The sequence below is a fragment of the Sarcophilus harrisii genome, chromosome 3, assembly GCF_902635505.1.
Source record: "Sarcophilus harrisii chromosome 3, mSarHar1.11, whole genome shotgun sequence".
Classification (NCBI taxonomy): domain Eukaryota; kingdom Metazoa; phylum Chordata; class Mammalia; order Dasyuromorphia; family Dasyuridae; genus Sarcophilus; species Sarcophilus harrisii.
Window position 1 is genome coordinate 26,695,618 of NC_045428.1, and position 17,052 is coordinate 26,712,669.

Consider the following 17,052-nt stretch of genomic DNA (forward strand, 5'->3'; position numbering starts at 1 on the left):
ATAGAAGCTATTATAGGTGTTTTTCTAAGTGGAAATTGCCTAAAGAAATCAGTAGGAACCAGGAGTAAAACAATAGAAATAGCAACTTTGACCTTTGACAGCAATGTCAAGAGAAAGACAGATTCCTATAATAATATATTGAAACAGGTATAATTTATGTCATACCTTTATATCCCTACCAAAGTAAAACAGTCCCTCCTTCCAAGAATTTACATTTTACTAAGACAACAGAAAATACAGAGCATATGAAAAAGCAATAACAATTTCATGTCAATGGGTCAAGAATGTTAATAAATAGGGATAAGGAAAGTTGAGGAAACACTTCCTGGAGGGCAAGGCACTTGAACTGTTTTAGAAGAAATCAAGGATTCTAAGAGGTAGAAGAGAAGAAGGTGGCTAGCTGCCCTAAAATTACAAATAATTACCATAGACATCACTGAAATCTATACAAAGGATAGTAAACTTCAAGTTTTTCACTTGTTTTCATCTATAAAGTAAAACTGGATGATACTCTTTTGTTCGTAGAATTTCCTCATTATTTTTCCAGTTTTCTCAAATATTTCTAAAATGCTATTTAGGAAAATTGATTGCAAAGCCCAAACCTGTATTTCCTGCTTCAAATTTTGTTAGAGTTGTCTTTTGTCCATCTGGCATCAGGAATCATTATATCTTTGAAGTGAAATTTATTTCTAAAAAAAGAGCATTCAATAAATCTCCAGTGTAAGAATTATGATTACATAGTTCTGAATGTCATCTCCAATTGTAAAGCTGCCTGTTGCTTCAAGGGTAAAATTCATTCTTACATTGTTATGTGTTTCTTTGCTGCTTTTCTGCTGCTGGTCATTGCAGATAATCCTGAGGATACTTAAATGACTGCATGAAGCATCATCATAATTGTGACACCTACCAGCCCATGTCTCTGTGAAGCCAGTTACGTAGGGAAAAAATTCAAATAGAATAAGCACACATTGTCTTGGTGTATGCAATCTAGCATGTGAGTGAATAGGATCAAGGAATGAATTTACCTTTCTCCTCCCTCTTCCTCCTTCTCCTCCTCTTCCTCCTCCTCCTTTTCTTCCTCCTCCTCCTCCTCCTCCTTCCTCTTCTCTCTCTCTCTTTCTTTCTCTCTCTCTCTCTCTTTCTCTCTCTCTCTCCCTTTGTCCCTCTCTCTTTTTCTCCTTTTCCTTTCCTTTCTCTCTCTCCCTCTTGTCATCTTTCTCTCTCTCTTCCCCTCTGTTCCTTCCTCCCCTCTCTCTCCCTCCCTCTTTCTCCCCTGCCCCCTCTCTCTCCTTTTACCTCTCCTCTCTTGGTTATATTTTAGTACATCTTCCAAGCTGTTGAACTCCCAGTGCATTCCCGTTTTAGTGTTGGCTATCTTAGCCAACCATTTGAATTCAAGTGTGCAATCTATTGGTTTCTAAGCTATTTTCAAACATATTTGGCTCCAGCAGCCTGTTCAACAATTAGAGTTCAGTGTTGAGGATGAAAGAGCTTTTGGGTGTTGTGTCTGCTCACTCACAGAGTATCCTACAACACCCGATCACAGCCAGTAACTGTCCATGGTAATTTAAAGGTACTTGTCATATCTTTGGATGCTTTTCATCTTCAGTTGTTGAGGTTGATTTCAGTTCAAAGGATGGTTGAAAGATGAAAGGGTTACTGTAGGGTTTGACTATTCATGATTCAGCCCACTTTTCATCTGGGTCTCCTAACCACCCATGGACTAGACCACTTTTAATCTTCCCACTACTTTCCCCTAATGGTTGTTCCTCCTTTGAACTCCTTCCTCTAATGTCAAAGTCTAGAAACAAGTGTCACAAGGGTTTCAACTAGACCTCCCATTCAGATAAAGTGCCAACACAGAAATCTAGATGTCTTTAGACATTACATACGGTCACCGCATGAGGCATAAAGTAATGGAGCTTCTCTGAAAATTTCAGATCGTAAAAGATTCAATCTTTTCCCTCTGGCACAGAGGTTCCTTTTCACTCACACAAATGCACACAGATCTGCAGCGTACACATGTATACAATGCATACACAGAATGCACATACAGTCACAGATGTACATATGCATACATGCCATATATATGGCATTGTGTGTTATGTATATATGCAAATGTGCCTATTTCCACTGCAATATGCACCCATGTGTTTATATGTGAGGTCATAAGTGTATTTGTGTGATATGGATACATATATGTCACATGCACATACATGCATTCCTATGTTGGTTTGTGCAAGACCGTATGATAGAAACTAAGGATAAAAAGTTAAAAATAAAAAGGTCTCATGCTCACCAGCCCTGAAGTCAGGAGGACCTGAGTTCAAATGTGGCCTCAGACACTTAATACTTCCTAGCTGTGTGATCCTGGGCAAGTCATTTAACCCCAGTTGCCTCAGCAAAAAATAAATAAATAAGTAAACAAACAAATAAATAAGGTCTCTTCCCTCAAGAAGCTTAAATTCTCTTATGAAGGTTATGAACAAAGTAGATATAAAATAATGTCAAAAAAGAGGAAATTCTAACAAATGAGGGAGGATGCCATAGGGGAAGGAGGTGCAGATGGCATGATCAGAAAAGGAATTTTATAGGAGGTGGTGCCTCCAGCCACAAAGTCACAATCCTTTCCCTCACATTAGTGCCACTATATCCTTTGAAGCAGAGATTAACATGGTATTGGCAAAACACCTTCTCCAACAAATGCTAAATGGCCTTAGTTATAACCAGAAATATTTTTTAATCAACTTACACTCCTTTATTCTTCTCTGGAATTTCTGGGCTCCTAATGGTACTTCCTATGGCCTAATTTAAAACCCAAATGGAAGTGGTAATTGACAAACGTGAGCTATAGCTTTAGGATCTCTAATCCAATATGCATTATTAACCCTAGAAACAAATGCATGAATAAAGCCACTGAGATATGAAGAAATCTGGATTATTAACTAATTCCCTCTTACAATACTTAGATTAATATCAGTATTATTCTTATACCATGGAACTTTGATGTTGGAGTTTTTCGTTTGTTTTTTTTTTTTTAATTTCCTCCATCATAAGAAATGAAAATGATCGAACGGCTCCCCCTCTGACTTTTTTTTTGGCTTGGTCCCCTGAAGCACCACTTTATTCTATTGAAAATAAATATTCTGGATTTGTTGAGCATCAGGTGCTCCCTACTAAAAGGATGATCATTTTAGCTCTATTTGGTGGTCAAATGATTACTCTGTAAATGGATCCAGAAATCAAGGCAGTGAAAGGAAACAAAAGATGAACAAACAAACCCAAAAAAATCCACAAAGCCTTTTTAGTGGCTGGTACCACTAAAAACTAATTGGCTGGAATCCCACTGTCTTTTATTCAAACACAGCGAGTTCATTTGGAACTCGCCATAAGTAGTGAGTCTTACTATTATTGAGAGTTTTAAAAGCCTCAACAGTGGTGACTAATGTCAAGACTAGCCAGCAAGCCACTGCAAAGATTATCATCCCTAGACTTTTGTGGAGAGCCCCCAGTGTCACTTAGTCCATAAATCCAGAAGCACACTTTACTCTAGGGCTTGTATTACCAAGAGGAGTGTACAGAGGAAAAATAAACCCCATTTGGTGGAGTAAATGCTATGCCTCCTCCCATAACTACCCGGGGTTTATTATAGTGCTATGTTGTTTCCAGCCCTACTTATAGCACTGATCACATGGGACCCTTAAAGGCTTGTTGATGCCTCATGGGCAGCTTCAGAATGATTTGGTTTATAAATAATTCTGCCTGAATATCTTATATCTTTAGCATTACCTCTCCTGTGCTTTTTATTATCGGGACATTTGCATGAAACTGGGCTATTTGGATACTTGCCCTTGAAGAGATATTGCTAACTCCCCTCACCCCCCAAGCTCCCATTCTAAGTCTCTAAGTCAGAAGGGCATTTTTCATACCATGGCCATTTCCATATGCTACAGATATGCTAAGATTTGTGACCTGAGATGAGGGGAAAGGAGCAGGAAAGGATGAAATACAAAGAAACAAATATGGTATTCATAAGATAGTCTAGATCTTTCCATAAATGTTCTTCCCCTTTTCTGTATTAACTAAGACCTGAATTTTGGTTGCTTCACCTATAATCTTTACTTGGATTTCTCACTGGGGTTTTGGTCCAATTTAATTCACCAGATATTGATTAACTGCCACAAAGTGGTCTAAACTTAGATAAACTTAAATTCAGGAAAGCCCGAGTTCAAATCTTGTCTTGGATATTTCCTAGCCATGTAACCCTGAATAAATCATTTAAACTCACTCTGTCTTAATTTCCTCATCTCTAAAATGCATATGATCATAGCACTTAACCTTCCAGAGAGTGAGAATAAAATAACATATGTCAAGCTTTTTGGAAATCTTAAAACTCTTTTTGACAAGTCAGTTATGTTGTTCATAGGGCAATGTTTTATATACTAAGGGCTTAAAAAAAAATCTGCCCTCAAGGAGTTGATATTTTCTTAGGATGATACAACATATGCACGGATAAATGACTGTTTAGGCATGTATAAATCAAGACAGAGTAATATCAAAAGATAGTATACAACAACCAGAAAGATCCCAATGGCTTCATGTAGGTATAAGTATCTGAGAAAAAAAGGGGGCAGCTAGGTGGCTCAGTGGATGGAGCACCAACCCTGAAGTCAGTAAGACCTGAATTCAAATTTGGCCTCAGACACTTAACACTTCCTAGCTGTGTGACCCTGGGCAATCACTTAACCCCAATTGCCTCAGCAAAAAAGAAAAGAAAAAAAGATAAAAATAGAGAGTAGATACCAATTACCAACAGGGCCATTGCATGCTTAAAGATTATGTTGAAGTTTAGATGTAGCACCATGGATAATCCATAAATTATCATTACCTCTAAGATCAAATGCAAACCCTTTATTGCCATTTAAAGCAGTTCCCAAACTGAATCCAGACTATTTTCCCTTCTCCATTGTACTCTCCTTCATGCTGTCTGCATTTCTATCAAATTGGCCATCAGGCTTTTCATTGGACAAGCATTGGCCTTCTGTGCCAAGAATGGATAAAAATCTTGACCTTGACTTCTATAACTCTTAGTTTCTTTCAAAGTTCAACTCAAATACCACCTTATGTAAAACCTGTTCTAATCCATCCAGTTGCTAGGACCATCAACCAAAACACTTACTTTGTATATACTTTGTATTTACTTATCAGTGAATATGTCAAGTTCTCCCTTAGAATGGGAAATGATTGATCTGATTTCTGTTTTTGTATCCCCAGCACCAATTATAGTGTCTCTTATATAGTAAGTACTTAACAGATACTTGTTGGTTAATGGACAAGTTACTTATAGGCAGCAGTTTTTCTTCTGTCCTTGGAAATTTTTCTCTCTTACTAGATCCACAGTGTTCATTTTTTTAAAAAATAGCCTTTTATTTACAGGTTATATGTATGGGTAACTTTACAGCATTGACAACTGCCAAACCTCTTGTTCCAATTTTTCCCCTCCTTCCCTTCACCCCCTCCCCCAGATGGCAGGATGACCAGTAGATGTTATCATTCTTTTTTACAACCTCAAGTCCAGCATTCCATGCTTATCCTTTTATTTGTAAAAGTTTTTTTTTTCCTCTTTAAATTATCAAACACCATTGGTTCCATGTACATCTGCAGCTGTCACAGGCTTTGGGCTTGGCATTCAGAAATGAGACAGTATTTGGATTATATAAAACTCCCCATTGGAATTTGGGAACAGAGCTGGATTGATTGAAACAACTTAATTCTGATAGAAATTCCAATTGACTAATGAAAATTAATACTTAATTATTGAAAGCATTCTCACTTTAATATGAAATATTTGAATGCTAATACATGATGGTTATGAAAATATTATCATATTAATATATTATTAAAATATATTGGATGTTCCTAACAGTTCTCAATTGCACAAGAAATATCACAATAAATATAAACAAAATCTCTTTGGAGTATGATACAGTGGATGGAAAGTCAAGAAGTATCTGGGCTTCAATCCTGGTACATAGTTAGCATTTAATGATTTTTTAAAAATTGATTATTTAATGATTTGAATTAGATGTAAGATGATAGGGAGGTTAATCAAATTTCCAGTCCACAAGGAACATTCTAAGATTATGAATTAGATGTTATAAATTTGTAGGGGTTGTTTCTTTTTTGGTATTTATGTCCCTAAACCCCAAATTCCTGGCACACAGTAGGTCTTTCATAAATGGTTATTAATCGATTGCTTGATCTGCATTTGTAGGAGGGATTTCCATGAGGGAAATTCATAGTTGTTTGCAGATCATCTCCTCCACTAGATTGTAAGCTCCAAGAGGTCAGGTATTATTTTTACCTTTTTATGAGCGCTTCCCTCCAGTGATGTCCTTGACACATAGATCATACTTAATAAATGTTGCTCAAGTTTACTTGACAAGTGATGGAGCTACAGAACACAAAGCAAAACAAAGAAGTAACAAACAGATTGCTTTTGCAAAGCAAAACAACAATAGCTTTATACCCAGGGAAGGAATATTTTATTTTGCTTTTTATTTTGGCCAATTCCTTCAAATATATAGTTTAAAAGTGCCCATTGAGAGTTATCTTGTTTTCCCCCTTAGGGAAGTGGCCTGAAAATGAAAACTTATTTCTATTTTTGCCTGTTTGGAAGCTGACACTGTAAATGGTTGAGAAGTTTCTCAAGCCTCAAACTGATAATTTAGATGGGCTGTTAAAATAACCTCACAGATGAGACTTGATTTGTGTGGGTGTTTCCCCGCCTTTGAGATTTGTCTCAGAGTTAACATCCTCCTTTATTTAAAAAGATGTATATGTGGGAGAAGAAAAAAAATTTAAAAGGAAGGTCCCAGGAAAAGGGGGAAAGGAATATACTTCTGCTCACCTGTCATAGCAGGTTAAATGCTCAGAGGATGTGGGGCAAAGAGAAAATTCTAGAACACTATGTGCAGTCCATCAAGCCAGATGAGGACCTGGGGAGTTGTAATCTGGGAAAGCGTAGCCTGCGTTGCTGTTGTGGCAAACATTGTAGCCTCTCTGGGAACTCTCGGAGCTCCCATTCGGCCCTGCACATGTGGCAATAAAGCCCACCACATGCTACCCACATCAGAGTCTCGGCTAGCATCTTCCCAATTGGCTGTTAATGGTCATTTTATTCTGCATTTGGGGGGATCAAGTGAGACCCTGCTCCTCACCTTTTGGCTGCTTAATAAGGTTTCTGGTCTCTCCCTGTTCACTCTGTGCTATTCTGAAGTAGCTGACACAGTGTAATTCCCAGATATCTTTTTGTCTGTGTGCAGAATGCCCAGAGGGGACTTTTGGTCCAAGATGTGGGTTCAGCTGTCAATGCAAGAATGGAGCTGTTTGTGACCCTGTGAGCGGAGCCTGTACCTGCCCAGCTGAGTGGACAGGAACATTCTGCGAAGAAGGTAATTTCTTCCTGCCTTTCTCCTTTAATTTGTGAGCAGACTTTTTGCAGGTCAGCTCCCATCATTTTCAACAGAGGCAGCTCTGGAGGTCGAGTGATCGAGCTGGGCATCTTTCCAGGTTTGTCATTGTCTACCCCTGGGTGCCACGTGGAGTGGCCTTTGCATGAGGCTATTTTGAAAAAAAAAAAAGTGGTTTCCTAGACCACTTCTTCGCCTTCAAGAATGGAATAAACAAAGGAATAATGGCACATTGGAGAATGAAGGACAGCCTAGGAATTCACATTCTATACCAAATTGCTTCACTCAATGTCACTGACCAGCCCATTTTCACCAAACCTTTGTATAATATTACATGTAGGTAAGACTAGTGTATTTATGTCATTGTTAGGTTTGCAAAGCACTTTACATATTAACTCACCAGATTGTCACAAGAACCTCATGAGGTTGGTCTTGTGGGTAACGTTCTCCCCATTTTTCCTACAAACAAGTTGCCCAGGGTCAGACAGCTAGGGCCAGAGAAAGGACATGGACCCAGGTTTTCCTGATATGACTCCAAGTAGATTACTTTGTCTATTATGTCATCTACCACTTGTAACATTGGTTTGATGTTAAATGACTTGATCAGAGTCACACAGAAAATAAAATCACTTGTATTAGCAAGTGGGAATCACCTTGAGATATGACCAGGATCTGTTCTTCACATATTAGTGTCAGGAATTCTCCACTAATACAGATTGACCACATAAGTCTTAGAAGAATTTCCAGTAGGCACTGAGATGAAGTGATTTCTTCATAGTCCTATCATGTGTCAGTTCTGATCAGTCTACCTCCTATGTATTTTCATACATGTATATGTGTACATATGCATGCAGGTATACGTGTACATGTATGTGTATGTGTATACCTTTGTCTGGAAATGCTGTCAAGGCAGGTTACCTTGGACCCCTGACAGGCTTATAAAATCTGTGGACCCCTTTTCAGGAAATGCATAAAATAAATTACATCAATTCACAAAGGAAACCAGTTCTATTGAAATACAGTTATCCAGATTTGTTTTTAAGTTCACAGACCCCAGCTTAAGGGCCACTGTTTAAAGGACAATATGAAAAAATAGAGAATTGTTTCCAGTGCGATAAAGACTCCAAACTCTATTTCTTCCTAAAATGGACTGTGAAGTTAATATAGGGTGGAACAATACAATACAGTAGGGGCAGACTCATTCTTAATTCACTATAGTGACTGAGACTTCCCTGTCGCTTTTGAAAAGTAGACTAAAAGTGTCCAGGAGAAGGGAGGTCTTGACTGGAATTTTGGGTAAACCAAGGCAGAAATTGGTTTTTTGTTCTGTTCTAAGGAATATTAGTACAGCTAACAATACACCCCTCAAGATATGTTGGGAAGTAGAATAAAACCTCTCTCCTAAAACTATGAAACTCCAGAAGTGAATATGTTATCACATGGTAATTTGCTAAACTGAAGCAAGAGTTATTTTGGATCGAATTTGCGACATAGCTCATGCATGAAATGATCTGTGGCGTGTTCTTGTGAAGTTGTTTTCACACCACAAAACGATGAAAACTAGAGAGAGAAAAAATGTCTCCTGGCTAGAGCATTGCGCAAATATTGAAACCTGTGATTGAGGGTTTTGGAGAAGGCTCTGAGTGCAACTTATCATTTATATTTTATGAGCCAATAACTGTTCACCAAAATTACAGCTGTTTAGCTTTCAAAATTATCTGTTAATTTATAATAGGCTGAAGAAATTTACCTGCAAGAGGAGGTGGATATTACTCATGGGGCTGCACTGCCATCTTGTGGTAGACCTTGCCTCCTCAAGAAGGATTATCATGGAAAAGATGTGAAATGCATGGGTGATTTTATTTCTTTTTGCCAGAAAACCCAATGTTCAAAAAAGAGTATTGCGATAGCAATAGAAGTTAAGTGTGAGGTGGTGAATTATGGGGAGGAATTGGGTCCAAATTTCTTTCTTATTATAATTATGATCTTGGTTAAATCATGTGATTTCCACAGACTTCTTTTCTTTCCTCATCTATCAAATGAGTTTCCTAGCTCTGAAAACTCATGATGTCTGTTGTCCCTTTGTTGAGTTTAATTTCCTCATCCCCAAAGTCAGTGTATTAGTTTGATAATATCTCTAAGGTTTTTTCCAACTCCATTGCTCCGTGTCTAGTCTATGAGAATTTCCTAGGACAGATCTAGACATGGAAGAGACCATGCAGACTTTATTGAGTCCAATCATCCTGTTTTCCAGTTGAAAATACTGAGGCTCAGGGAAATTTGGCCACTAGCCAGGGGCACACAGCTCTTAAATATCTGAGGTAGGATTCTAACCCAGTCTTAATGATTGATTATAAATCATCATTAGAGTGTGTGTGTGTGTGTGTGTGTATAAATTTATACAAATGTTTATATGTATGTGTATAACTATAGGTACATGTTGAAGAAAATTGAACAAGTTATTTATTAAGCATTTGCTATTTACCAGGTATTGCATAACTACAAAAAACAATCTCTGCCTTCAAAAAACTTCTAACAGGGAAGACAGCATAAAAATAATTAGATCCATACAAGAAATAAGCAAGGAAATGGAAGGTGGATTTAGTGGAGGAGACTCTGGATGTTGGGAACATGGGAGAAAGGCTTCCTCAAATGACAGAATGGATGATGCTTCTGCTGCTACTACATGTTGTGATGATATCTAAGGTTAACTAAGCCCTTTCCTTTACATGGCTTTGATATTTGAGTTTGGGGCCAATGAGGAAACTCAAACTCAGAGACATTTTGACTTGTACCCAGTCACACAGCTGGTAAATAACGAGGCTGAGGCCTATGATTAGGGTCTTCCAATTCGCGCTGCAGTGGCTTTCTCATTGGTCCATATTCTTGTGAATTTTAAGCTTCAAATGAGTTAATGCTTAGAAAGCACTCTGTAAACTAGAAAGCACCAACAGGTGAGGTGTTTGGCCGAATCGGAAAACTCTCTGTGAGTGTTAGCTGTTGTCAATATCCCTGTAGTTATTAGCAATTGAAAAACAGCTTACTTAGCAGATAGAGGGCTGATCTTAGAAACAAAAAGATTGATGCTACATGAAGTCTTATTTCTGATATGTGTTAGCTGTATGACTCTGGGCAAGTCACTTAATTTCTCTGTACCTCAGACAATTCTCTAATACAGATGAAGAGGCTTCTCTGTTTTCATGGAGGAACTTTTCCTTCCAAGAGTTTACCCTACTGAGTAATCCCAGGTTCGGATCCATACCATTAAATCCTTGATTGAAGGAATATAGACAAAGAACCTGCATTAATATACTTTTTCCCTTAAGTGTGACAAATTAAAAACAAAATGGACATCACCAGTTTAAAGATGAAACCCTTTTCCATATGTGCTGTGATATTTCTAAGTTTAACAAACTTCATAGCCATGCTTATGGCAAAAATAACTATCACAATACAAAGATTTGTGTATGACTAGGTCTAGGTTAGTGCAAATAATTTATGCCAGGAAGTAGTCATAAGTAATTCAATTCACACTGTTGAAAGTTCTAATTATTTAAAATATGGTCATTGGTTCCAGTCCAATAGAAATATGCAATTTTAATTCAAATAATGCAACAACTTCATGAGATTCATTGTTTGCATTAATTAGCTCCTAGCTTATCTTGTACTGAGACTGAATTGAAATGTATATTTTCCTGTTTTAAAGACTATCTGGCTCAAAAGGATAGTTATCAGGATATAATGGGCAGAGGGCTGAATCTGGAATCAAGGCATGGGATGGGATCCCAGTTTTATTACCTCGGGGTCTTAGGTTAGACATTTGGCCTCTTTCTTCATCTAGATTTGTGATCAACTTTGTGACCCCTTCCTCTATGGTCCTTTGATCTTTAACATTTCAAGTAATGCTTACTGGAAGGAAGGTTCATTCCCAGTTAACATCTCAAAGTGTTGTCATGAATTAGAGCTTCACAATTCACCACAAGACCTGGGTTTTCAGATTGGTGTTGTTCTACTTGGCTGTGCAACTCTAGGATGATCATTAAATTTCAGTTTCTTCATCAATAAAACCAGTGGATCAGGTCTCCTTAACTCCTGTAAAAATATTCATTTATTCCATTTCATGTTAAATTGGATTGATTAGCCAATGATCATCTGGTAGCTTCCTAGAAATGTATGTCTCTATTTCACTCCAGGCTGGGATTTCTCTTTTGAGCTTTTAGTGATATAAGTTGCTTTACATTTTCCTCCCGATTTTCTCCAATTTCTTCCCAAACTTGCTGAATAGCTCAATGGCCACCAGATGGCTCTATGCCACCATTTCCTCAGTGTAGACTTTTCTGACATTTGTATAACTTTTGTTTTCGGATCTAATACTCGTCTGAAACACAGCATTTGGAAATTCCATGGAGTTGGGACATTCGGGTCAACCCTAAAACAATAGGAAAATAAGAAGTAAAGAGTGAGCATTATGGAAGGTCCCACTGCCTGTCACAGAAATAAACGTATCCCCTTGAGATCATTGTGTCTTCAAGGGTGTGGAGGCTTTATAAGCTCGATATTAAAATTTAATGTTTGCTGCATTTATTCATCATGTCATACCAAAACATAGAAATGTGGTGTGGTGGATAAATACTGGTATTGTGGTCAAGAATGCATGGGTTTAAAATTCACTTCTCACATTGACCAGATGTCTGACCAAGGGCAAATCATGGAACCTCTCTAAACCTCAACTTTTTTCTTGGTAAAATGGAGATTGTATCCATATTATTCAACCCGTAGTTCAAAATATTATTAGGAACCCCAAGTGAGATGGAAAACTATTTTCAAATGTTAAAAAAAACAACCTTTGAGAGACCCAGGAAGGTATTAGGATAAGAAACCACATAAGTTAAGTGGGAAAAGAGCACATTTTTCTAAAATAATGGTATAAATACCCAGAAATTTCCCAATGGAAAAAATCCAAGAGAAGGAACAACAATAAAATCTAATAAAATTTGTCTGTACACAGATAAATACACACAATAGTGATAAAAATCAAGGTGTGTTAAAAATGCTAATTTAGAAGAAAAAAAACAACAACTGAACTTTATGATAATCACTGAAATTAGATGTAATGAGACCCCTTACTAGAATATGATTCTAGAAACATATGTCATATTCTTATTTAATAACAACAGGAAGCATTTATGTACTGTTTTAAGATTTTCAAAGCATTTTAAAACATCATCTTATTTGATCCTCACAATAAACTTATGAGGTAGGTGCTACTCTTAGCCCCAAGATATAGACAAGAAAAGTAAGATAGTAACTTGCCAAAAGGCACACAGCTAGTGGGAGTCTGAGGTTAGATTTGAACTCAGCTCTTTCTAATTTTAGACCCTGCATTCTTTATGTTGTTCCACCTAGTAAATAATAAGGGAAAATGTGGTTCATTAAGAATGTATATTGAAGATCAATTCAAATGTAGAAATCCAGGATCCAAGAACTAGATGATGAAATGATGGTAAGGAACATTCAAGTGAAAATTGACAGAAAAATTAGCATTGTCATGAGAAATACTGTAGAACTCTAGGGAGCATTTGAAATAGGACTTGAACCCAAGTCCTCCTGAATCTAAGTCCAGTCCCTTATCTACCATGTCACCTAACTGACTAAGAAAATATATAAGAAATAGAGTTGGGTTGGTTATGTAGTAAGAGTAAATGATAATGAGCATCTTCTAAATTTATAAGATATAAAAATTCCTGGAGGAAAGCCTCTAGCACATTGGTTAGATTTTGTGGGGAGAATATATGAGAGAATATGGACATACAGGATCAGAAAACACGGGGAGTTATAATCTATCCCTTTTGTGAGGGCATATAACCTTTGAAAATGTCTAGACTATGGGAAGACTTGCTGTAAATGGAGGGAACTTTCCTACCATTTCCTACCAACTTCTCCTTCCTCCTTCACTTGGGCTATTTGACTGTTCACAAGACCTATATGAGGAGAGCATCAAAAACAACATTCTCACCCATGATATGAAAGAGTATTAGATCTTACATTTGTCTTGCCATGATCTACATCCTCCAAGCTTCACCATGTGCTCCTATTCTTTACCTAGAAATTCATTGGTGCTGTCATCCAATCTACTTATGTTATCTAAGGACCTTTAAATCTTGCCCTTTCTCCTACAGCTGAACTTTCTTTAATGTGTTGTCTCCCTTAATTAGAGTCTGAACTCTGTGGTGGCAAAGACTGTCTAGAATTGTCTATTTGGATCCCCAATGATATTTTAATATCTTAATCATTTAATTACATTTTTTCAATATTCGTTCATTTGGCTTGGCTCTAGTGGGAAGAACTAGAAACAAAGGGTAGATGTTTCAAGGAGACAGATTTAGACTTGACATCAGGAAAAGCTCATGCACAATTAGAAATTTCCAAAAGTAGAATAGAATTGCCTCAGAAAGTTACAACTTCTCCTCTTTGGAGGTCTTCAGTCAAAGATCAAAATGACCACATGTTCGGTGTGTTATAAAAAGGGTTATTGTTTATGGAAGGATTAGTGTAGATGGCCTCTGAGTTTCTTTCTCCCTAACATGCTTTGATTTTGTAAGTCAGTGATAGAATCCCAGAAGACTTTAACCACATCCATATTGACATCCTCATAAATGAATATATAAATGAAACAAGGAAACATCAAGAAGTTGTGGCTAAATTGAATATTGGCTAGCAGGTTCTCATCAAGGAAATAAAGGAAATTGACAAGTTGATTTTATCATCCCTTCTTTTCCCCACCATGTGATAGAATATACCAATTTGTGATCCTCTTGGGTCATCTTGTCTTTCAGTGTTCATAATGAACTAAAAAATAAGACTACTAAACTGCAGAGGAACCCTCCTCTCTTGCTTCACCTTTCACTTGGGCTGTCAATATCTATCCAAGAGGAAGTTTTTTTTTTTTTTTTTTTTTTTTTTTTTAAGGAAAGAATAACTTGTAGAGACCCTTCATATACCTTAATGCTCAAAGATTTTAGTGGAATAAGGGGTACAGGGAAGAAAAAAAATCATTGAAGAAAAATAGTTCAGTAACTGTCTTTAATATTCTTTGTATTCCTGGTGCTTAACACAGTGCCTGGCATGTAGTAGGCATTTAATAAATGTCTGTTGACAGACTAACAAAAGCAAAAAACTTGTGGACAATCCTAAAACTTCATGGTATTGCTTGTGAATACTTTTTATCAATAAAAATCAGAAGGCAGTAGTTGTCAAGGAGCAGAAAATCTGAAATGAATAAGATCTTAACAGGTAGGAAATGCTTGGTTGAAGATAGAGCATCCATTTCAGAGACAGCTGCTGGTATACAACCCAGTCTTCAACTAGCACAGATCAAATTAAACACTAAATGAGAAGGAAGAAGAAAAATGAAGATACTATCTGAAATTATAATAATCTCAAATGAAACTTTAGAGAAGAAAATTAAATGGATAAAAGTAAAAACATTGGTACTATCATTTCTTATGGGGATAAATCCTAATTGAAAATAGTTATAACAGTGAGAAGACTAAAAGAGTCCAGAAACACTTAATCCCACTGTTTCCCTGCCAGTTAAGGAAAAATGGGAGCAAGGTCAATGTAGGGGGGAAATTAGGAAAATGATTATAATATCATCCCCATAAAGAAGTGAAATTTAATATTACTGTAGTTGCTGGGAGGTCCAACCAAGATACAATTATTTGTGGAAGAAACCAAAAGTTGATCAAGAAAATTGATATAAGGTGGGACCAACATTCTAGAACATTATATTTCTTTATTGGCAATGATCATGGAACATATTTAGACACTATCATCTCAGTACATGATATACTATGAGGGAAAGGGCTAACAGCCCATAAGAATATCAAGTCATTAACAACAACAACAACAAAACTATTATCTATCTATGACTTTAAAGTTTTGCCAAGCACTTCACAAATTACCTTATCTGATCCTCACAACAACTTTCTGAATGAAGAGTTATTATTATGTCCATTTCCCAGACGAGGAAATTGAAGCTCAGAAAATGTAAGCAACTTGCCCAGGAAGAATCTGAAGCACATAGTTACCATTTTCCCTGCCATGATCCCTGATGATATCCTCCAGGCTTTACTGTGGGCTCTTATTCTCTACCTAGCAATTAGATAAGTATCTGAAGCTGAATTTGAACGGAGGCCTTCCTGACTCCAAATCTATTAGCTTTCCATCTAGCTGCCTAATTATACATAAATAAATACATGCAGAAGAATAAATCAAAGCAGAGATGAATTTTTAAAGATTCTCCATAAGTGATTTTAAAGAGGGGTGGATTCCAGAAGAAAAAGTCATGAATGATTACTTTACTAAAAAAAAATAAACTAAAACACTAGTAGTCATCTTGATTCATTTGCCTGCTTTGTCTTCTTTTAAGATGTTTATGACAATGGTCTATATGCCATCAAAGTTTTTCTCCATGTAAACAAGAATAGGGAACAGCCCGGCTTTTGTAGATTGCTTTTTTTCCTATCAGATTAAATCTTGAGAGGCACACAATGGAATTGGCTAAAAAGTGGGGATTCACCTTCATATCCACTCTTTAATTGATTCTTTTGTACTCAGACAAGATGTCTCCCACGCACACATTAAAATTACATAAGACTCAACAAATACAGCTACAAAGATAACCATTTAATGATTCACAGGGTACTGACTTCAAGTGAGTGTAAAACGAGAAGAGATATTTCCCATTAAATGGTTTGCTAGTGTCACAGAAGATATCCATCAGAGTCCAAACAAAAAAGATCTCAGCTGAGGTGGGCAGTTTATGCAAAGGGCCTTTCTCTGCTATTTATGTCATGAAATGCTCCAAAACCTCATCAGAAAAAAAAAAGATATAGCACTTGAATAAAGGTTGGACTCAACTTCCTCATTGTAGGGGGAAAATTGAATGACACATGTGACTTGGAATATGGCAGGCAGCTCGATCTGTAGCCTATCAACTCCTGTTTCAGCAAGTATCATAAACAAAAAAATTAATTACCCCTGTTTGAATACAAGAAGACTGGGCCTGGTCTCATTTGATAAACTATAGTATCCAAGATCCAGAACTCCTTGTTACGAAGGCCATCTCACCTTTCACACCATTTCCCAAGTTGAAGCTACATGAATGGAAATCATGGAACATCATACTCATGAAAGAATTAGATTGACAAATAAATGAAAGGACTTTTGAAAGGTGAGTCACAGGAGTAAGTTGGCTGTCTGCCACTGAGTTAACTGGCAATGTCTGTTACTAAAGAAAAATAACGGAAGACATCAGTGTAGATTTAGGGAAGTGGCAGGTGAGAGACAACAGATGGGCAGTCCATTTGGATTGTGGGGACACTGGAGATATCAATAAGGCAGAGGAAAAATTTCAATACATGGAATGGGTATGTTATTAAAAAGTAATTTGAATAGAAATCACATGGGATGAAAAGGTATTAAAATCCATCAAAAGAAAGCAGTTGGAAATATATATTTTTAATTTAATGCTGTTTTTATTTGTACAAAATCTAGTTTCTTCTTATAGATCATCAAG

General features: G+C 36.9%; 1 protein-coding gene across 1 annotated transcript in view; it reads left to right on the forward strand.

Moving 5' to 3' along the window:
* The window catches only part of LOC100928969 (multiple epidermal growth factor-like domains protein 6), a 402,703-nt gene that overhangs the window by 346,732 nt on the left and 38,919 nt on the right, over positions 1-17,052 (forward strand). Inside the window, exon 17 of the mRNA XM_031961116.1 lies at positions 7,326-7,454. Within this exon, the coding sequence (XP_031816976.1) occupies positions 7,326-7,454 (129 nt within the window). The remainder of the gene's footprint in view (positions 1-7,325; positions 7,455-17,052) is intronic.